The sequence below is a fragment of the Myiozetetes cayanensis genome, unplaced genomic scaffold (assembly GCF_022539395.1).
Source record: "Myiozetetes cayanensis isolate MyiCay16 unplaced genomic scaffold, myiCay2020 scf4, whole genome shotgun sequence".
Lineage (NCBI taxonomy): Eukaryota > Metazoa > Chordata > Aves > Passeriformes > Tyrannidae > Myiozetetes > Myiozetetes cayanensis.
Window position 1 is genome coordinate 12,982,215 of NW_026087631.1, and position 15,265 is coordinate 12,997,479.

The following is a 15,265-nucleotide window of genomic DNA, read 5'->3' on the forward strand; positions in this document are numbered from 1 at the left end:
TCTGAGCCAGGTTCTTGTGGACTTTAGAGTTGTCTATCTCATGTCTGAGCTGGCAAGCTGTGCCATGCTCATCCTGATCTTTTACTTCCTTAGGAGGGCATTTGAGTGCCTACCTTCCTGGTCTTGTTCCCCTGCGAGTTAGATCTGAAACCGCTCATCTGTTGGCAGACACTTATTTGTATTAGTTGAGAGAATGCATCTAAAGTCTGTTAGTAGACGATAGTTGAGATCACCCTTTCCCAAAATGTCTAGGCTAAAGTGTTATTTTCTCTACTTCATAAAGCGGCCCTCAAGGTGAAGAGCAGCGCTGCCCAGTTCTGCAGTCCTGCAACAGACAGATGGCTGTCTGTGAGATCTGAGTACTCCCATGATGCATTTCTGACAGTGACTAGTAGGAACTTAGCTGTGTTCTTATCCGTTGTCAAAGGCAGACCTTTGTAAGGAGCTTTACCTTGAAGCTGTTACCTGTAATTCTGAACCTTTAAAGAAAAGAGGACTGATGAACAGAGATGGTCTCACCCAAACATGATAACTTTGCTAAGATTGCATGTTTTGTTTAGCCACTTAAAGACTGTGTGAGGCTGGGGCTAAGCAGTAATTGTATAACTAAAACAATTCTAGTTACTGTGGTGCTTAGATGAAGTGTTGTTTCTCTGTGTAGCAACAACGGAAGTCACTCTGTGGATAAATCTATTCCTGTGCTATTAGTTAAAAGGTGCAAACAAAACCCCCCTCTTCTCTGATAAGAAGAGGCATGGATCTTTAGGACTTTTTAATACTGTTGTCAGAAATTCCTGTCCTGCACTCTGTACAACTTGTCGTATGCTGTCAGCTCCCTCTACTACAAAACCAGAACAGAGAACATGAGAAGTTACTGTGATATTTATGCAAGTGGAGTAACCACTGGAATGGAGTAGTTGGTCTGTATTCAAGTGTGAGATTTGAAGGTGTGGAAATGTATCAAGTTAGCTATAAGGTGAGTGGGGGGTGTTTTGGGGTTCTTGGTGGTTTTGTTTGTTGGTTGTTTTTTTTTTTCCCCCCTTCTGCCCAGTCTGTTTCAAGGAATTGCAGACTTCCTAAACCTTTGTATGTTTCTTTCTAAAATAGACACTTGATGGATCTTCTAGCCTTTGTCTTCCTAAGGCACTGGATGATACTCTTGGAGTTGGGAGGATGGGAACGACGACCTCTCTCAGAAAAAAGTAGTGTTTTCATTAGCCTTAGAACTCCAAAAGGGAGGTGTGCCTAGACACTGGTGCAGAAGGATGTGATTAGTGACTGTCCTGTAGTGCAGTGGTGGCAGTTCAGGCTCTGACTGCTGTCAGTGTGTTTGGATGTTAATGGACTAGATGGAGAACCTCTGATGAAAGTTTGCCCTCGTTCTTCTACTGTCAGAATCTCCAGAGGCAAATGCTGACTGCATTCCAGACAACTGAACTGTTGCCTCTTTGCCTGAAGGCTGTCTTATAAGTAGGTCTCTTGATTTGCCTAGCCAACTTGTTTTCAGAGTCTAAGTTAGTTCAGTCTCACCAGGAGGTGTTGGTTCAGCAATATTTCTACTTCCTTATGAATAGAAAGCAGGTTGCACCATACTAAGGGGAGTTATGGTGGTAATTTGCTTTCTCTTCAACTTGTAGAACAACTTAATACTCAAAGCCCAGACTTAGGGGATTGCTCAGGTGTCTTGGAAAAGGGCAATCCTTGGAGCTGCTGAAGTAAATAGCCCTTGTAATATATCAGTGAAACTTCTCAGTTTCACTGACGTTTGTCAGAAACTTTGAAAATACAGTGCTTTCCCTTGAATCTGTTAAACTTATTAAAAACTTCCTTTTTTTTCCTCTTTGTTACAGGATCTTAGTCTGCCTAATGGCACACCTGTGGACACTTCTAGCCCAGCCTCCTCCTCATCTCTCCTTAACAGATTGCAGCTGGATGATGACTTGGATGTGGAAACTAGAGACCTCTTTGTAACTGTTGATGATCCCAAAAAACACGTGTGCACGATGGAGACGTATATCACGTACAGGGTTACAACAAAGGTACAAAGCAACATTCTCTTTCCTGGTACTTTGTTCTTTATGGAATCATTTTAGGGCCTGTTCTGGATATTTGTATCTTGCATTGTATTTTCTTATCCTTACTGTCTTTTGCTACCTTCTGAATATGTTGAAGACCTCTCTCTCTTAGCAGATCTGTTACTTCAGTGTATGAAATTGTGAAAAAACCTTTAATGTGTCAGCTTAAATGTTTTGGTCTCTGAGTCCTAAATAAAACTGTTTGTAAACTTGCAAGGCCAGTTTCTTTCATTAACTTTAAAGTTTGTTCATTTAGTAATCTGACACCCATTTGGTTAGAGTTCCCTTAAGGGGAATGTGCCTTGTTGATTCACTGTTAATCATCTTGCTTTTTTGTGTCTCTCCTTTTCTGAAATGCTTTAAGCTTGTTGCTTTAAGTGTTTACCACAATTTCTCTGTCAGTCACTTAATTAAATCATAATCTTGATCCTCAGCTATAAACTGGCTTCGGTGCAGTTGCTGGTTCAGAAGACTGTACAGCTGATAGTAAAACTGAAATAGCATAAGAACACTACTGCCTACCAAAAGAAATACGCTAGAGATTTTTTCAGCATCTGTTGTAGTTCAGTCATTAATACAATCTTATTATATTAACAGGAAGAATGATCTGAAAAGTTCACTGCATTCACAACTGAAATCTTGATTTCTGTTAATGAGCTCATTGTCATCAGCTCCTAGGTGATGCTGACATCTGTTTTGGGCTCTTGTGGTTACCTAAAGCAAAAAGTGTTGAGTAACTTCACTAGTAATATACTTGATCCACTTGTCCAAAAAGATTAACATTCCTCTGGCCTACCTAGATGGCAGTATACACTGGAGAGAATATTTTCCTTTGAGATGAGGAAGTCTTTACAGGCCACAGATAACTTTTTCTCAAAATGTCTACTCCAAAGTTCCAGGCAGTACATGTGAAAATATAGTTTCTCTAAAACAGTAACTACCTCTTGCTACACACTTAACACAGTCCTGTCATTTCTTCTTGCTCTAAGAGTCTTGCAAGAAACACTGTATCTTAACTACTAAAAATGCTAAAAAGTATTGTGGGAAAGTCTTCTTTGTTTTGTTTTTTTACTTGGAGCAACTTAGCCTTCAGCTATTACTTGATCAGAAGGAATGATGCATCTCAGAAAATGAGATCCAGCTTTCCATAGGCAAATGGCTAAAATTGGCTGACATTGTTTCTCTCTTAAATTAAGAACTGGTTATTCCATAAATATAAAATACGTGTATACAGTGGTACCCAAATAATATTCCTATGCTTGGAAACCTATGTTCAAAGGTTCCCTTCCTTCTTAAAGCAGAACTCTGGACTGTGGCTAAGGTATTTACCATATTTAGATCAGATGTATTACCCAACAGTGTCTTTTTTTTTTTTTTACATTTAAAAAAATCATCCTGTACTTCTGATTTTGCATGTCTACCTACCCATGCGTTAATACTTGTTTTAGTTGGGATCTCACTGTAGCACATAAATTTGCTATATCATAGCAGTGCAATGCTCTTATGAAACTGCGCATGATTTGTTCTTCTCAATCAGCACGAAATTCTCACCTCTTTGGTTTTATTATTACTGTAAATTCTGACTAATCTCTAGGGTCAGAACCTCTAGCACTTTCTACCGTTGTTTAAGAAGACTAACAGTATTAATGGCCTATCTCATTCTTGCCCTACAAACAAGGCTTCTTTGATGCCAAGTTAGTTGCCCAATTAGCCATTGCAGCTGAAAGTAGTAATTAAACACGGCAAAAACACTGCACAGGAATAATCTGTAGAGGATGATGAGGAGCTGCCCCAACACCTCCCTTTCAGCCCTGCAGGAAAGGGGTTCAAGACCTCTAAAGGTCATAGAATGAGTTATACTGAAGACAGAAAAGCAGCAGCACGAGGTGCAAGAGGGGAAGCTAATGCTGTAACGTGTGCTTGTGACTGTGACAGGACACCAGCCTGGGGAAGAGTGAAGATTGACCACAGTCTAGTTTGTATTCATCATAACAACAAAAAAAAGGGAGAAGTCTTCTGTATGCCCCAGACTTTTCATCTGCTAATACCTTTGTCAGCAGGTGGCATTGACTGAGGAAGGGGCAAAACAGTGGCTTGCAGAGAAGCTGAGAAGAAAACTTTAGAGTTTACTCAATCTTCCTTATGTCTCTTGTTTTCATGGCTTCCTAGTAAGAGCCAGGTAGCTCTCCCCAACCTGTTCTCTGGACAAACACATTTAAAGAATGTAATTGGAATCCTCAGACTAACAAGGACAGTGATTCAGAACTGACTGTCTTGACACTTTCATATCCTGTTTTCTTCTTGCTAACAGCAGTTTCCTTATATAGGGAGGCTAGTGAAACTAATAAAGGCAGGTGGAACTTGTGCTTGAACTTAATTGGTCTTGATTGTGATGATTGAAGTGTCTTGGGTGTTCTTGATGATTCATCTTTGTGTTCTTCCGATAGACTGCTGTGAGTTCTAGGGGGATTTTGTCAAGCAGATCTTTGTGGGGGAGGAGTAGGGGAGGGGAAGGAAGCTTGCCCTTGTGTAATCATATCTCCTGAAGGAAACATAAGTAAGTGTACTTCTAACTTCACTTTCACTGTACTTTCTAGAATGGCAAGGCCGCCTTCTGTGCCTTCTCCCACAGAGGTCTGAACAGCTGAGTGCCATTCCTCAGTCGTGCAGTTACTCTGCAGGCTTGAAGGAAGAGTCTTTCAAAACAGTCAATATTGGAGTCTTGTTTTTGCTTTCCTGTCCTTTTCCTCATGTTTCCAGTGCACACATTGGGTAGATTACTTGGGCACATGAAACAGCCTGATTCCGTAGAGAGGAGCAGATGAAAGGGATGAGTTCTGTTTTTCAAACAGGCTTAACTATTCAAGGCAAAAGAAATGCTGAAGTGCTGAAGACAAGCCTTGCTCCCTTCCCCCCTCTGCCATTCTCCTTTTTTTCTAGTTGAAGATTTTGCCCCAAACTTAAATAGTAACATGAAGGGGAATCTGCGATCAAGTCTAGTGAGTAAGAGACTAGAACTAGGGTACAAAAATACTTTCGTATAGTCATCACAGGCTAGCTTTAGATTTGGCTGCTAACTCCTTCCAGGAAAGACAAGAATCTTACACAAGACAGAGACCTGGTGATTGCCTTAATACTGCCTCAAGTCAAAACTGTTCCAGCAACAGAGGTAAAAATGTCTGTAACTCTGCCTACTTTCCAGCAAGTAAAACTGAGCCCAGAATGCTGCAGTGCTGACTTAGTGGAATCTTCAGTAAATTCCTGCAAATGTCTTGCCTATTATTTTTTGGGAGGGTGAGGTCTGCCATATACATTTCTTAGCTTCCTTTGGCAGACATGTATGTCCTTGTGAGATGAGATTTATGAATCCAATCCTACTAAGGAAGCAGGAGGAATTTAACTGTGTTAGAAACAAAGACATTTCACTTGCTGTCTGTTAAAGGAAGCTTCTCTGTCTGACCATCCAGGAGCCACTCTGGCAGTCACACTTGATCCACCTGAGCTGGAACTGAGGCCCCTTCCCATGTAGACACCCCACACTCACACAGACCAAGTTTTCTGTACCAGTTTGGCCCCAAGTTTCCCATAACTGAGTCTCAGACATCTGGATCCTTAAAATAGTTTAATCTTGGTGCAATAACTAAATAACAGCTTGAGCTGGTGCCTCTGAGGGGGGACCCAGAACAAAGGAACCCTGGGCTTTTATACCTTTACAGTCTACACGTGTGAAGTCCTCGAGGTCGATGGCCCCTGCTGTGTCTCTGTGTCTGGTCTCCCAGCTGGGCCACAGGTCCCTGGGCCCTTTGTTGTGTAAAGTTTGATGCCAGTTCCCAGCCTGTTGCCTGGTGCTCCCACCACTCAGAGCTCATCCGGGGGCTGTGGCTGTAGCTGCATCTGCAGCTGTTTGCACTGAATGTGTTCTTCAACACTGTCCCTGGACGTGGCAAGACCCTCCTCCCTTTTGTGTGCAGTCTGGAAAAAATTACGTGTGCTAAGCTGATGAACAGTTTCATATGAGATCCAAATACTTTCAGCATTAGTGAGGTGTCGTTAAAACCTTGAAGGGCCTTTATGTTCTGCCCAAATAATCTTTGAAAAGCTTATTTGCTGTCTAGATTTGACAGCCTGTACAGTAAACACTGAAAGGCTGGTATTTCTGTATTTTCATCTGCCTCCCTCTGAGGAACAGAACTCGATATATGGAAAACTTTGCAATTCTGCTTGTGAAGTAAAGGCAGTAGGAGCAGTTTGCTAGGGGTGAACAGTAACTAATGTAAAGTTTCTGCACTGCTTTCCTACTCCTAGAGAGTACCTCTACAGATTTCCTTAACTGTTAGCAGAATACTGGTTAATAAGCTTCTCAGTGCTAACAGATGGTAGACTTTACCTTCATCCTCATGATACAGGATAAGATACTGTAGTGTGTAGCCATTCTCATTCCTCTCATTCATTCACTGTCAGGTCTCCTTTAAGAGGCTTTTGGGCACTGACTGCCAGTTCACAAAAGCTATCCCTTCTTCTAAATAATTGCCCTCTCCCACTCCCCCCCCCTTTTTTTTTTATTTCAGGTTGCAAGGCTAAGTTACAGCTTCCCAATTAACAGAATAATGCAGTGAGCACTACTGGCTGATGAGTGCTGTCTGTATGTGCATGAATTATCTTGTTTTACCCTAATGCCATTCAGTCTGTTACTCAAAACAAGTGAAAATCATTTATATGAAGTCTTAAAAGTTTAATTTCTAGTGTGGCACTCTAACACATTAAATAAGCTGGTGTTACTCTAAGATGTGGCTGAGTAAAGCACAAATCTGCAGTGGATATCTACATCTTGGTAGCACCTCATCTACAAACACAACTGCTCCATTGGTAAGCATTTGTTATGTTAGTCCAAGGACTAACCTGTATATTGCTTAACCATAGCTAGTAGGTCAAAGGAGGGAGGAGCTTATCCTGATTTCTTCTTTTCTGTCTCTTATGCCTTCCTCTTCTAGAAACTGAATTATTTCACAGATAATAACACATTAGCATGCTGTTTATAGTATACTAGAGCTACTGTGCTGTTACTAGTATGTTAAGGCTGCCATCTTGCCCTGAGGAAGAGATTTCTGATCTAGAACTTGTACAGGATCCCTAGTGGTGATTGCTGGGAGTAAAGTGCAGTAACTGGAGAGTTTGAACCATCCAGAAAGCAAGTGAAGAGATGGATTGCATTTAAAAGCTGCTACTTGACTTTCTCCAAATATGTGGCAATTGCTCTCAGTCTGGAAGTAAAGGTTGAGTGTCTGCTGGAATTTATCAGGCAATTGTAGTGGGTAGGAGTAGCAAAGCAACCAAGTGCTGATCTCAGAGCCTGTTCAACAGCTGCTGGTGTGTTCCCCAGAATGTGCTGGTTTTGGTATCTTGCTGTAGGCACGTAGTGCACAGACTATTCATTGCAAGATGGTCTTGATGCTGCAAATAAGTATAGCTCTGTATGGGACAAAACAATAAGGACCATCTACATTCTAGTCAGGGCTACTGCTACCAGGCTCTCTAGCAGACTCTCCTAGTTGGTACACAGTTTCACGAGTGCTTTTAGACAATTGCAGTATGTGCTGGGCAAGCAGCCCCACGCAGTCAGCGTGCCAGGCTAGGGTCTGCTCAAGGAATAGATAAAACACTTGCCAGCAGTTTCTCTGTATACTTTCTTTTTTCCTCAAACTTGTAATGGCAAGTTTGACTTCTTGCCCTAAAGAATAAAATTTAAAAGATTTAATTTAATATACTAATATATCTAATTAGGCATACACAAACTTAATGTAAACAGACTAGTTTCTTCCTCTTGGAAATCAACAAAAATAGTCCTTCATCAAACCTCACAGTGGCTTATGTTCTAATCTTTTAGACTTGAAGGAGTGTGCTAAGCCCGTCGCTTCTGGAATATAGGGCAGTGGTGAAATGCTTTTTCTCCTGCGGATAATTCACGTCGTAGAATAAACAAAGTCAATAAATATCTTTACTTTTAGTTCTTGATAGTTAAAATAGTCTTGTTTTGGGAATGAATATCTCACACAGTCTTCCTTGCAATCTTGTAACTGCCAAGGGAGTAATGTGGTTCTGTTTGCTTTACAGACTTCTCCTGTAAAGTTTATATGAGCAGAACATGTAATGAAGTACAAATAGATCTTAGTGCATCAGCTCAAAGTAATAATTTTTCATATTGCTGGGATTTCCAGTGCTTGAAAAGCCAGAGGTCCTTTGTCTCATGCTAGCTGCACAGTTTTGGGGATGAAGACCCCCCGCAAGGTGTGTCTGGCTTCACCCTTGCCAGGGATGTCTGTAGTGCATTTGCTGGTAAGCTCCGAAGTGAGAAGTTTGGTGAACACTAAGTATTTTCTGTTCTTTTCCAGACTACACGAGCAGAGTTTGATTTGCCAGAGTATTCTGTCCGTCGGCGGTACCAAGACTTCGACTGGTTGAGAAACAAGCTGGAAGAGTCTCAGCCAACGCATCTCATTCCCGTAGGTAGTAAGCAAGAATCTACTATTAAGGACAGTTGTACATTTATCTTCCAAGGGTGATATTTGTGTGATTTGTCTCCAAATTTTAAAAACAGTACTTCATTCTCTTTGAGTATTTAGATTTAAATACGGTACTTTACTGTCTTACAGTGAAGTGGGAAGAGCTTCCCATTCTTGACTGATTATGAAGCTTAGACTTTTCTGGGGTGGCACACCTGAGAGGTGAGCTTTGGCAGCCTCCTGCAGGGCAATATGTGTGCTGACTACATTTGTTGTGACGTAAATGGAATGCACTTCATCTGTTTGCTCAGTTTTTACGTCTATATTTCAGAGCAGCTGAGGATTATGAAAAGCCACACAGGTACTTCACATTCTTAGTTGTTTTTCAAGATGGCCTTTTGAGCCGGTTTTACAGAGTAATTTAAAACTATTTGTGCTAGCACTTAATAAGGCTGACATTTGATATCACAGACTTAGAAACCTCAGTTTCTGGCTTAGTAGCTATTGCATGCTTTCAGTAGGCAGAAGTTTATTAAAGAGATTAACTAAAATACTACACCCCTTTTTCCCAAAACTGGCAATCTGACCACCTTATTTGATGAGGAGGTTGATACTACCTTATGTGATATGTTTTTTGTGCTGCAGAAGATGTGAATAGGTAGGAAACCTGTAAGATCACCACTTTCAGTTCTTTTGAACAAAGAAATGAAAAAAGACCTGTTGGAGGGGAATTCTCTGGAAATAACAATACTACTGGCATACTTTAGCTTGCCCATCTAGGATTGGAGTGGATGGTGTGGTGGCAGTTTCTCTGGTCTCCCTCCCTCAGCAAGGACTAGGCTGTGAGAGAAGTATTTAGTTAGGTTGCTCTGGCTTAGAGTGCTGTTTAAGTCCTTAAGTACTCTGGGGCTTGCCTCTAAGTGAAATACTGGCTGATTCTCTCAAAGGCAAGGAGTACTTTACAGAATCATGTGACACCACTAACTGGCAGAAAATATGTCACTGAGGGGTAGGGAGAAGACAGTGAGCTTGGGAGAATAAGGTACACACGTAATGTGTTAACTGCCCATACTGTCTTTTCTTGCTTCCTGTTCTCTGAACAGCTGGAACTATCACAGTTAAGTTTTACAGATTCTTGAGTATGCTAACGGGCTGCCGGTCCTGCCTGAAGGCTGCAAGGCAATAAATAATAGTCTAGTAGCAGAAGGTGAGTCACAGCCAGGGAATCAAGCTGCTTTGCCGTGACCTGGAATTCATTGCACACAGAACAGCAAATTTGGCATGAGTAGCTCTAATACTGGATGTGAAACTGGCTGCAGAGTAAGGCAGTATCTAAGTACCTTTCTTCTAGAAAATCTGGAAGTGTAAGGATGTGCTGCTCTGTTGGATACTTGAAGCCATTCCCGACTGCAATGAACTCTGTTCCCATGTGTCTCAGTAGGGAAAAATAGACTATTAATGTGGAAGACTATAAGGTAGATAATTTACACACACAGTTAAAACAGGATATTGTTTACTAGCTATGTGTACTGACTACTTGGGATGGACCTCCAAAGGCCTAAAATGGAAAGGACTGTAACTACTGCTGTAGCTGAAACCAGGTTAAATGGCAGAAGTCTTTGTAATAGAGGTACACTCTTCTGTGGGTCTCAAATGCTCAAACTTCAGTGGTTATTCAGTGCCACACTTCCATGTGTTTGGTTGAACTAAGGTTATTTAAACTAGTCTTTCAGTTTGTCCTTTTCCTCCTGCATATGGTGCTGAGGTAGTGACTTCATAGAGTCCCAGCTAAAGTTTACAAAGCAAAGGAAAAGAGTTCCTTCCTACCCGAAGACTAATGCACTAAGCATTATACTTCTGATATTCTAATGATAGTGTACCTTACAATGGTTTAATTAGCATGACTGATCATCTGAATGCTAAGCATAATAAGATAAGTTTTAATCATAAGAACTAAATACATTTAGCTGTGTTGCACCTAAGTCATGCTGGCTGTGCTTCTCAGGAGGCACAATCTTTGTGTACATCTTGCATCATCTGGGGTATGGTGGGAAAGGATGTGTTTGCAGATTTTTTTTCTTGAATTATTTTTGTCACAAATTTTAGATGACGGATTCTTTGCAGAGGAGAATCCTAATTCCTGAATTGGGTGAAAATCACTGTGATTGGTAGCCTAAGAGTAAGCAGATTGTCTGGATGGACTGCTTCACAAAGAGTGAAAGGCAAAGCACAGTTTAAAAACTGATACTAGTCTTAAATTCCGTGCTGTCTGGACAGAACAAAAGCAGATCTGATGGTGGAGCTGAAACTAACCGCTCTTAAGCTTGAAGAGTTACCTTCCATCCGAAGTGGTACTTTGAAGTCCGTCATTTAAGTGTTAGCAGGAGGGACTGTATAACTAGCAAGTCTGGAGACAGTCTTAGGCGTGTATGTTAAGCTGAACTGCAGAAAAGAACTGATGGGCTTAAAATAGTAAGATACAAGAGTGGACAAAGTCAGACCTTTGTCACTTAAAGAAGCATACTCATGAAAGTTGGCTGTGAGAGGTGACCAGGTGTGCCTGTACTTCAGAAAGGATCCAGCCTGGACTACTCGGGCGCTTGCTGTGTCAAGCCTGCTGGTCTGTCTCTGCTCAGTGTGATGCTCTCACTAAGATTATCAGCCTTTTACAGGAGGGCCCTATTCAAAAGTTCTAAATTGTTCAGAGAGGGAGAGGGGAGAGTAAGTAGAATTGTTTTCTGAGTTTATGTGCTCTAGGCAGCCTTGCCTTAGCATTGGGTGGTGGGGGTGTGCGCTGCTGTTGTGAATAGTGTGCAGCTCTTCTGACATCTCTTTGGAGCTGGATCTTGAACACAGGTAGCAGTAGGGGGAACAATCTAAGCTGTGCTACAAGTATTTCGTGTTAGTACTGTCTGGGCTTCCCTGGTGTGACTCTTAGCTGAAGCCACTCAGTAGAATTGCTAGCATTAAACCAGACCAATTAAAAGCTAATTCTGAGCATGGCTTGCATCCCATCTGATGGATAGTTCCTGTTAGTAAACACAACATTTTGGTTCCTGTTAGCAAACACAGCATTTCAGTTCCTGTTAAAACTGGTGCTTGATTGCTTTGTTTCCAAATAGCAGAAGCAAGTTTTCGGTCTTTTGAATCTTGTGCCTTTTGCTTATCTCTGACAGCCTCTTCCTGAGAAATTTGTGGTGAAGGGTGTTGTTGATCGCTTTTCTGAAGAGTTCGTGGAAACAAGGAGGAAAGCTTTAGACAAGTTCTTGAAGAGAATAACTGATCACCCAGTGCTTTCTTTCAATGAGCACTTCAACGTCTTTCTCACAGCCAAGGTAAGCCAGTAACTTCCGAACACAGTCCTTGACGGGGACAAAAAACCAGGAACCTTTGCAGTCCCTTCTGAAATGAAGGTAAAAAGTCATTAATAAAACTAGATACGCAGATCAGAACTTCCCCTAAAATACCAGAGAGTTGCTGGGAACCCTGAATATTGTGTGTGACGGATCCCTGACAACTCTATGGATTCCCTTTGCTTGGAGGGAAGAGGAATCTGGTCTGCAGATCAACAAATTCTTCAGACTTGCTTGTTTTGTAGTTGTGTGCCTAGAACATACTCCTATTATGCCAGAGAGGTTCTAAGTTTAGAAAATTGTGGACTTTAAAATCCTTTTCTGGGGAGGAGGGAAGCAGGGAAGGAAGAGAATTCTCTCTTGCTTTTGTGCAAGAGAGAATTCTCTTCCTTCCCTACTTCCCTCCTTGCTTGCAAATTTTTTGGCTTTTTTTCTTGTCTGTGCTTTTTATACTGCTTGCACTTGCTGCCCTCAAAACTAGGCATGGAGGCCTCATTCTCACTTGTTCTCAGTCAACAATTTCATGCTCATCTCCTGCATGACTCATGCAGCAATGGTGCAATTTTCTTTGGCTTTCTTTAGAACTGCATTTCAAATGGGACTTTGAGGACCTGTGGTTATGCTTGGGTTTGACTGGATAGGTGAGGAGGGGTATAAAAGCACATCTTTCCAATCACATTCATCTAGCTCACTCAAATGTGGTGTTTAATTTGAGCTCACTTCAGGCTCATGGTCTGCTTGATGTTAGTGTGAGAATCAATCTCCAGTGCTCTGTTATTTCACCTCCACAGTGAACTTAACTACTGAAATAAGCCAGAAATGCAGAGTTTGTTTAGTATCATGATAGTTAAATGTCAGATATTTGTTCTTCTTTTCAGCTGTCCAAGCACGATGCACCTTTCTAAGCTGCTTAGTCTTCTCCCATCCCTGTGAAATGAATGTCAAGGGTTTTTTTCTCAGCTCTGAGCACAGCTCAGAGTCAACAGAGCATCCTGGGAGGTGGGGGGAAAGGGCATGTGTGTGACTGTCTCTAGTGTTGGAACTTGCTCTGTTGGAACAGTGTGGTGTCAGTTCAGTGTGCTAGGACTCCAAAATTTAGTTACAACAGAAAGTCATAAGATCACCTTCTGGCAGAAAAAGAGAAACCAGGCTTTTTTCGTGTTCCCTGCTTGAACACACCAGAATGCTTGAGAGAGTGAATGAATAATTTTGAGTTCAAGGATCTTTTTATGGTGCCTGCTTGCAGGTACTGCTTAGGTCATGTGGAAAGCAAGAGTCAGGGAACCACTGCATTTAAATGCAAACATAATTTGAAATTATAGTAGCTGCTAAGATGTCAGGTTCTCCTAATCAGACCTATGTTTGACTTATGTTAAGTACTTGGAAAGAATGCCATAGTACATGTTTTGAAGATGGCTGCTGGTTTTGTTTGAGTTTTGGTTTGGTTTTCTTTTAATTGGGTGGGTGTTTTTGTTTTCATTTGTTTTTGTGTTTTGTTGGTGTTTTTTTTGTTGTGGTGGTGGGTTTTTTGTTTGTTTGGGTTTTTTTTGTTGTTTTGGGGGTTTTTTTGTTTGTTTTTTTTTGGTGGTGTTTTTTAATTCTGTTTTTAAAGAAGGCTTTTAGTGTAGTCCCTAATAGCATGTCTGAATTCTTGACCTCTACAGGGTCTACTTGGTTTGAACACATCACTTCCTCAGGCTGTGTAGGATAACCCAGTTACAGCTCCTGTTTTGAGATGTTGAATACTGACCCCTGCTGGAAGGAGTCAGTCCATGCAAAATGGATAGCGTTTTTGCTAACTAAAACCATGTTTTTCTGATGTACTGTTAAGGTGAAATCCCTTGAAGATTGTAGGCAAACAGCCTTGTCAGCATAGGTTATCTGAATGATGGTTTGTGCAGATGTGTAAAGCGATGGCAAGGAAGCTCAGATTTTCTGTGCAGGCACTGTAGCTACATCTGACCTAGCCTGAGCTGTAGTCTGTCTTACTGTACTTTTTCTGTGTACAGACTTTGACAGCCTCCTATCTGACCACACATCTGGTGTGAGGGTGCTGGTCACTGAATGGGCATGTGATATGTAGCTCTGTACTAGGTCATTGGAGCCAGCTGGTGCATTTGCATAATACTGGTATTGTGGGCTATAACTTAGAAGTATGTGTGGATAAATGATATGAGCTATTTTGGTGGAACCAGAGCTGTCAATGTGTCTAATTCCCTGGTGACAGCACAGGAACATGGGCAAGTCTGGCCATGTGCAAAGTTGAACTACTTAGTTATTTACACTGTTCTTCATACCATTCTCCTGGATAGTTTTTCTCCATCTAGGGGTAGTTTTGAAGCTGTGCTCAGCTGTGCAGCTTGTACAAAGCGAGCCTTTGTCCAAGGCTACATGTCATATGTAATCTTTTGCCTTCACAAGATTTGATCTTGACTGGAAAGTATCCTTCATTGTATTAATCTTCCAACATGGTTGTGAAATATTTATAAACGTGTTCTTTTTCGTTTTTTAATTCCTAGGATCTTAATGCCTACAAAAAGCAAGGAATGGCATTGCTGTCAAAGGTGGGGGAGTCTGTCAAATATGTTACAGGAGGCTACAAATTAAGAAGTCGGCCACTGGAGTTTGCAGCCATTGGGGATTATCTTGATACATTCTCTCTAAAGCTTGGTACCATTGACAGAATAGCACAGCGGATCATCAAAGAGCAGTTGGGTAAGGACACAAGGTGCTCTATCATAATACTTCAGTCTGAATGTTCTGTCTCTTATTCCAGTTAATAGCATGATCAAGACAATTTGCGTTGATAATTTTGGTCTGTAATGTCACACACAGAGCAAAACCTAATGGCCCTTCCAGATCTAAAACAGGCCCAAAGCCTAACACAGTGTTCTTATTGTAGCTCTACTCTCCAAGTATTTTCTGAAATCGCTCTTTTTATACCAGTCTGCTGTCTTACTGGAGTTATTTGATGATAGACTTTTGGAAGGTGGAAAAACCTGTACATTCCACCTGGAGGAGTACAGATGGAAGTCCTAGACAAAGATAACCTTTGCAGGCTGTCTTAGAACCAAATTTTACCTGTGTTTATAAAGCTGACTTGGGCTACTGCAAAGGTGCAAGTGTGTTTGTATTGGAAGTCAGTAAAATGGCCATTTAAGAAGGAGGCAACTTGACCGTGACATCCATGTAGCCACAGTGCTCTGTCTATTAAGGTGCCAACACAACACAAGTCTTGACTCCTTGTGGGGGTTACTTTTAGTCAAACTTTGTGCATAATTGCTCCTGTTTGATATCAGTGTTTGCGCATCTTTGTGCCTTACTCATTTTCTGTTAA

General features: G+C 41.3%; 1 protein-coding gene and 1 long non-coding RNA gene across 2 annotated transcripts in view; one reads left to right on the forward strand and one right to left on the reverse strand.

Moving 5' to 3' along the window:
* Positions 1-15,265, reverse strand: part of LOC126646975 (uncharacterized) — a 70,290-nt gene that overhangs the window by 46,695 nt on the left and 8,330 nt on the right. The window lies entirely within an intron of this gene.
* SNX30 (sorting nexin family member 30) overlaps positions 1-15,265 on the forward strand; it is a 50,672-nt gene that overhangs the window by 16,637 nt on the left and 18,770 nt on the right. Inside the window, exons 2-5 of the mRNA XM_050328774.1 lie at positions 1,851-2,039; positions 8,465-8,575; positions 11,752-11,910; positions 14,448-14,643. Coding sequence (XP_050184731.1) covers positions 1,851-2,039; positions 8,465-8,575; positions 11,752-11,910; positions 14,448-14,643 — 655 coding nt within the window. The remainder of the gene's footprint in view (positions 1-1,850; positions 2,040-8,464; positions 8,576-11,751; positions 11,911-14,447; positions 14,644-15,265) is intronic.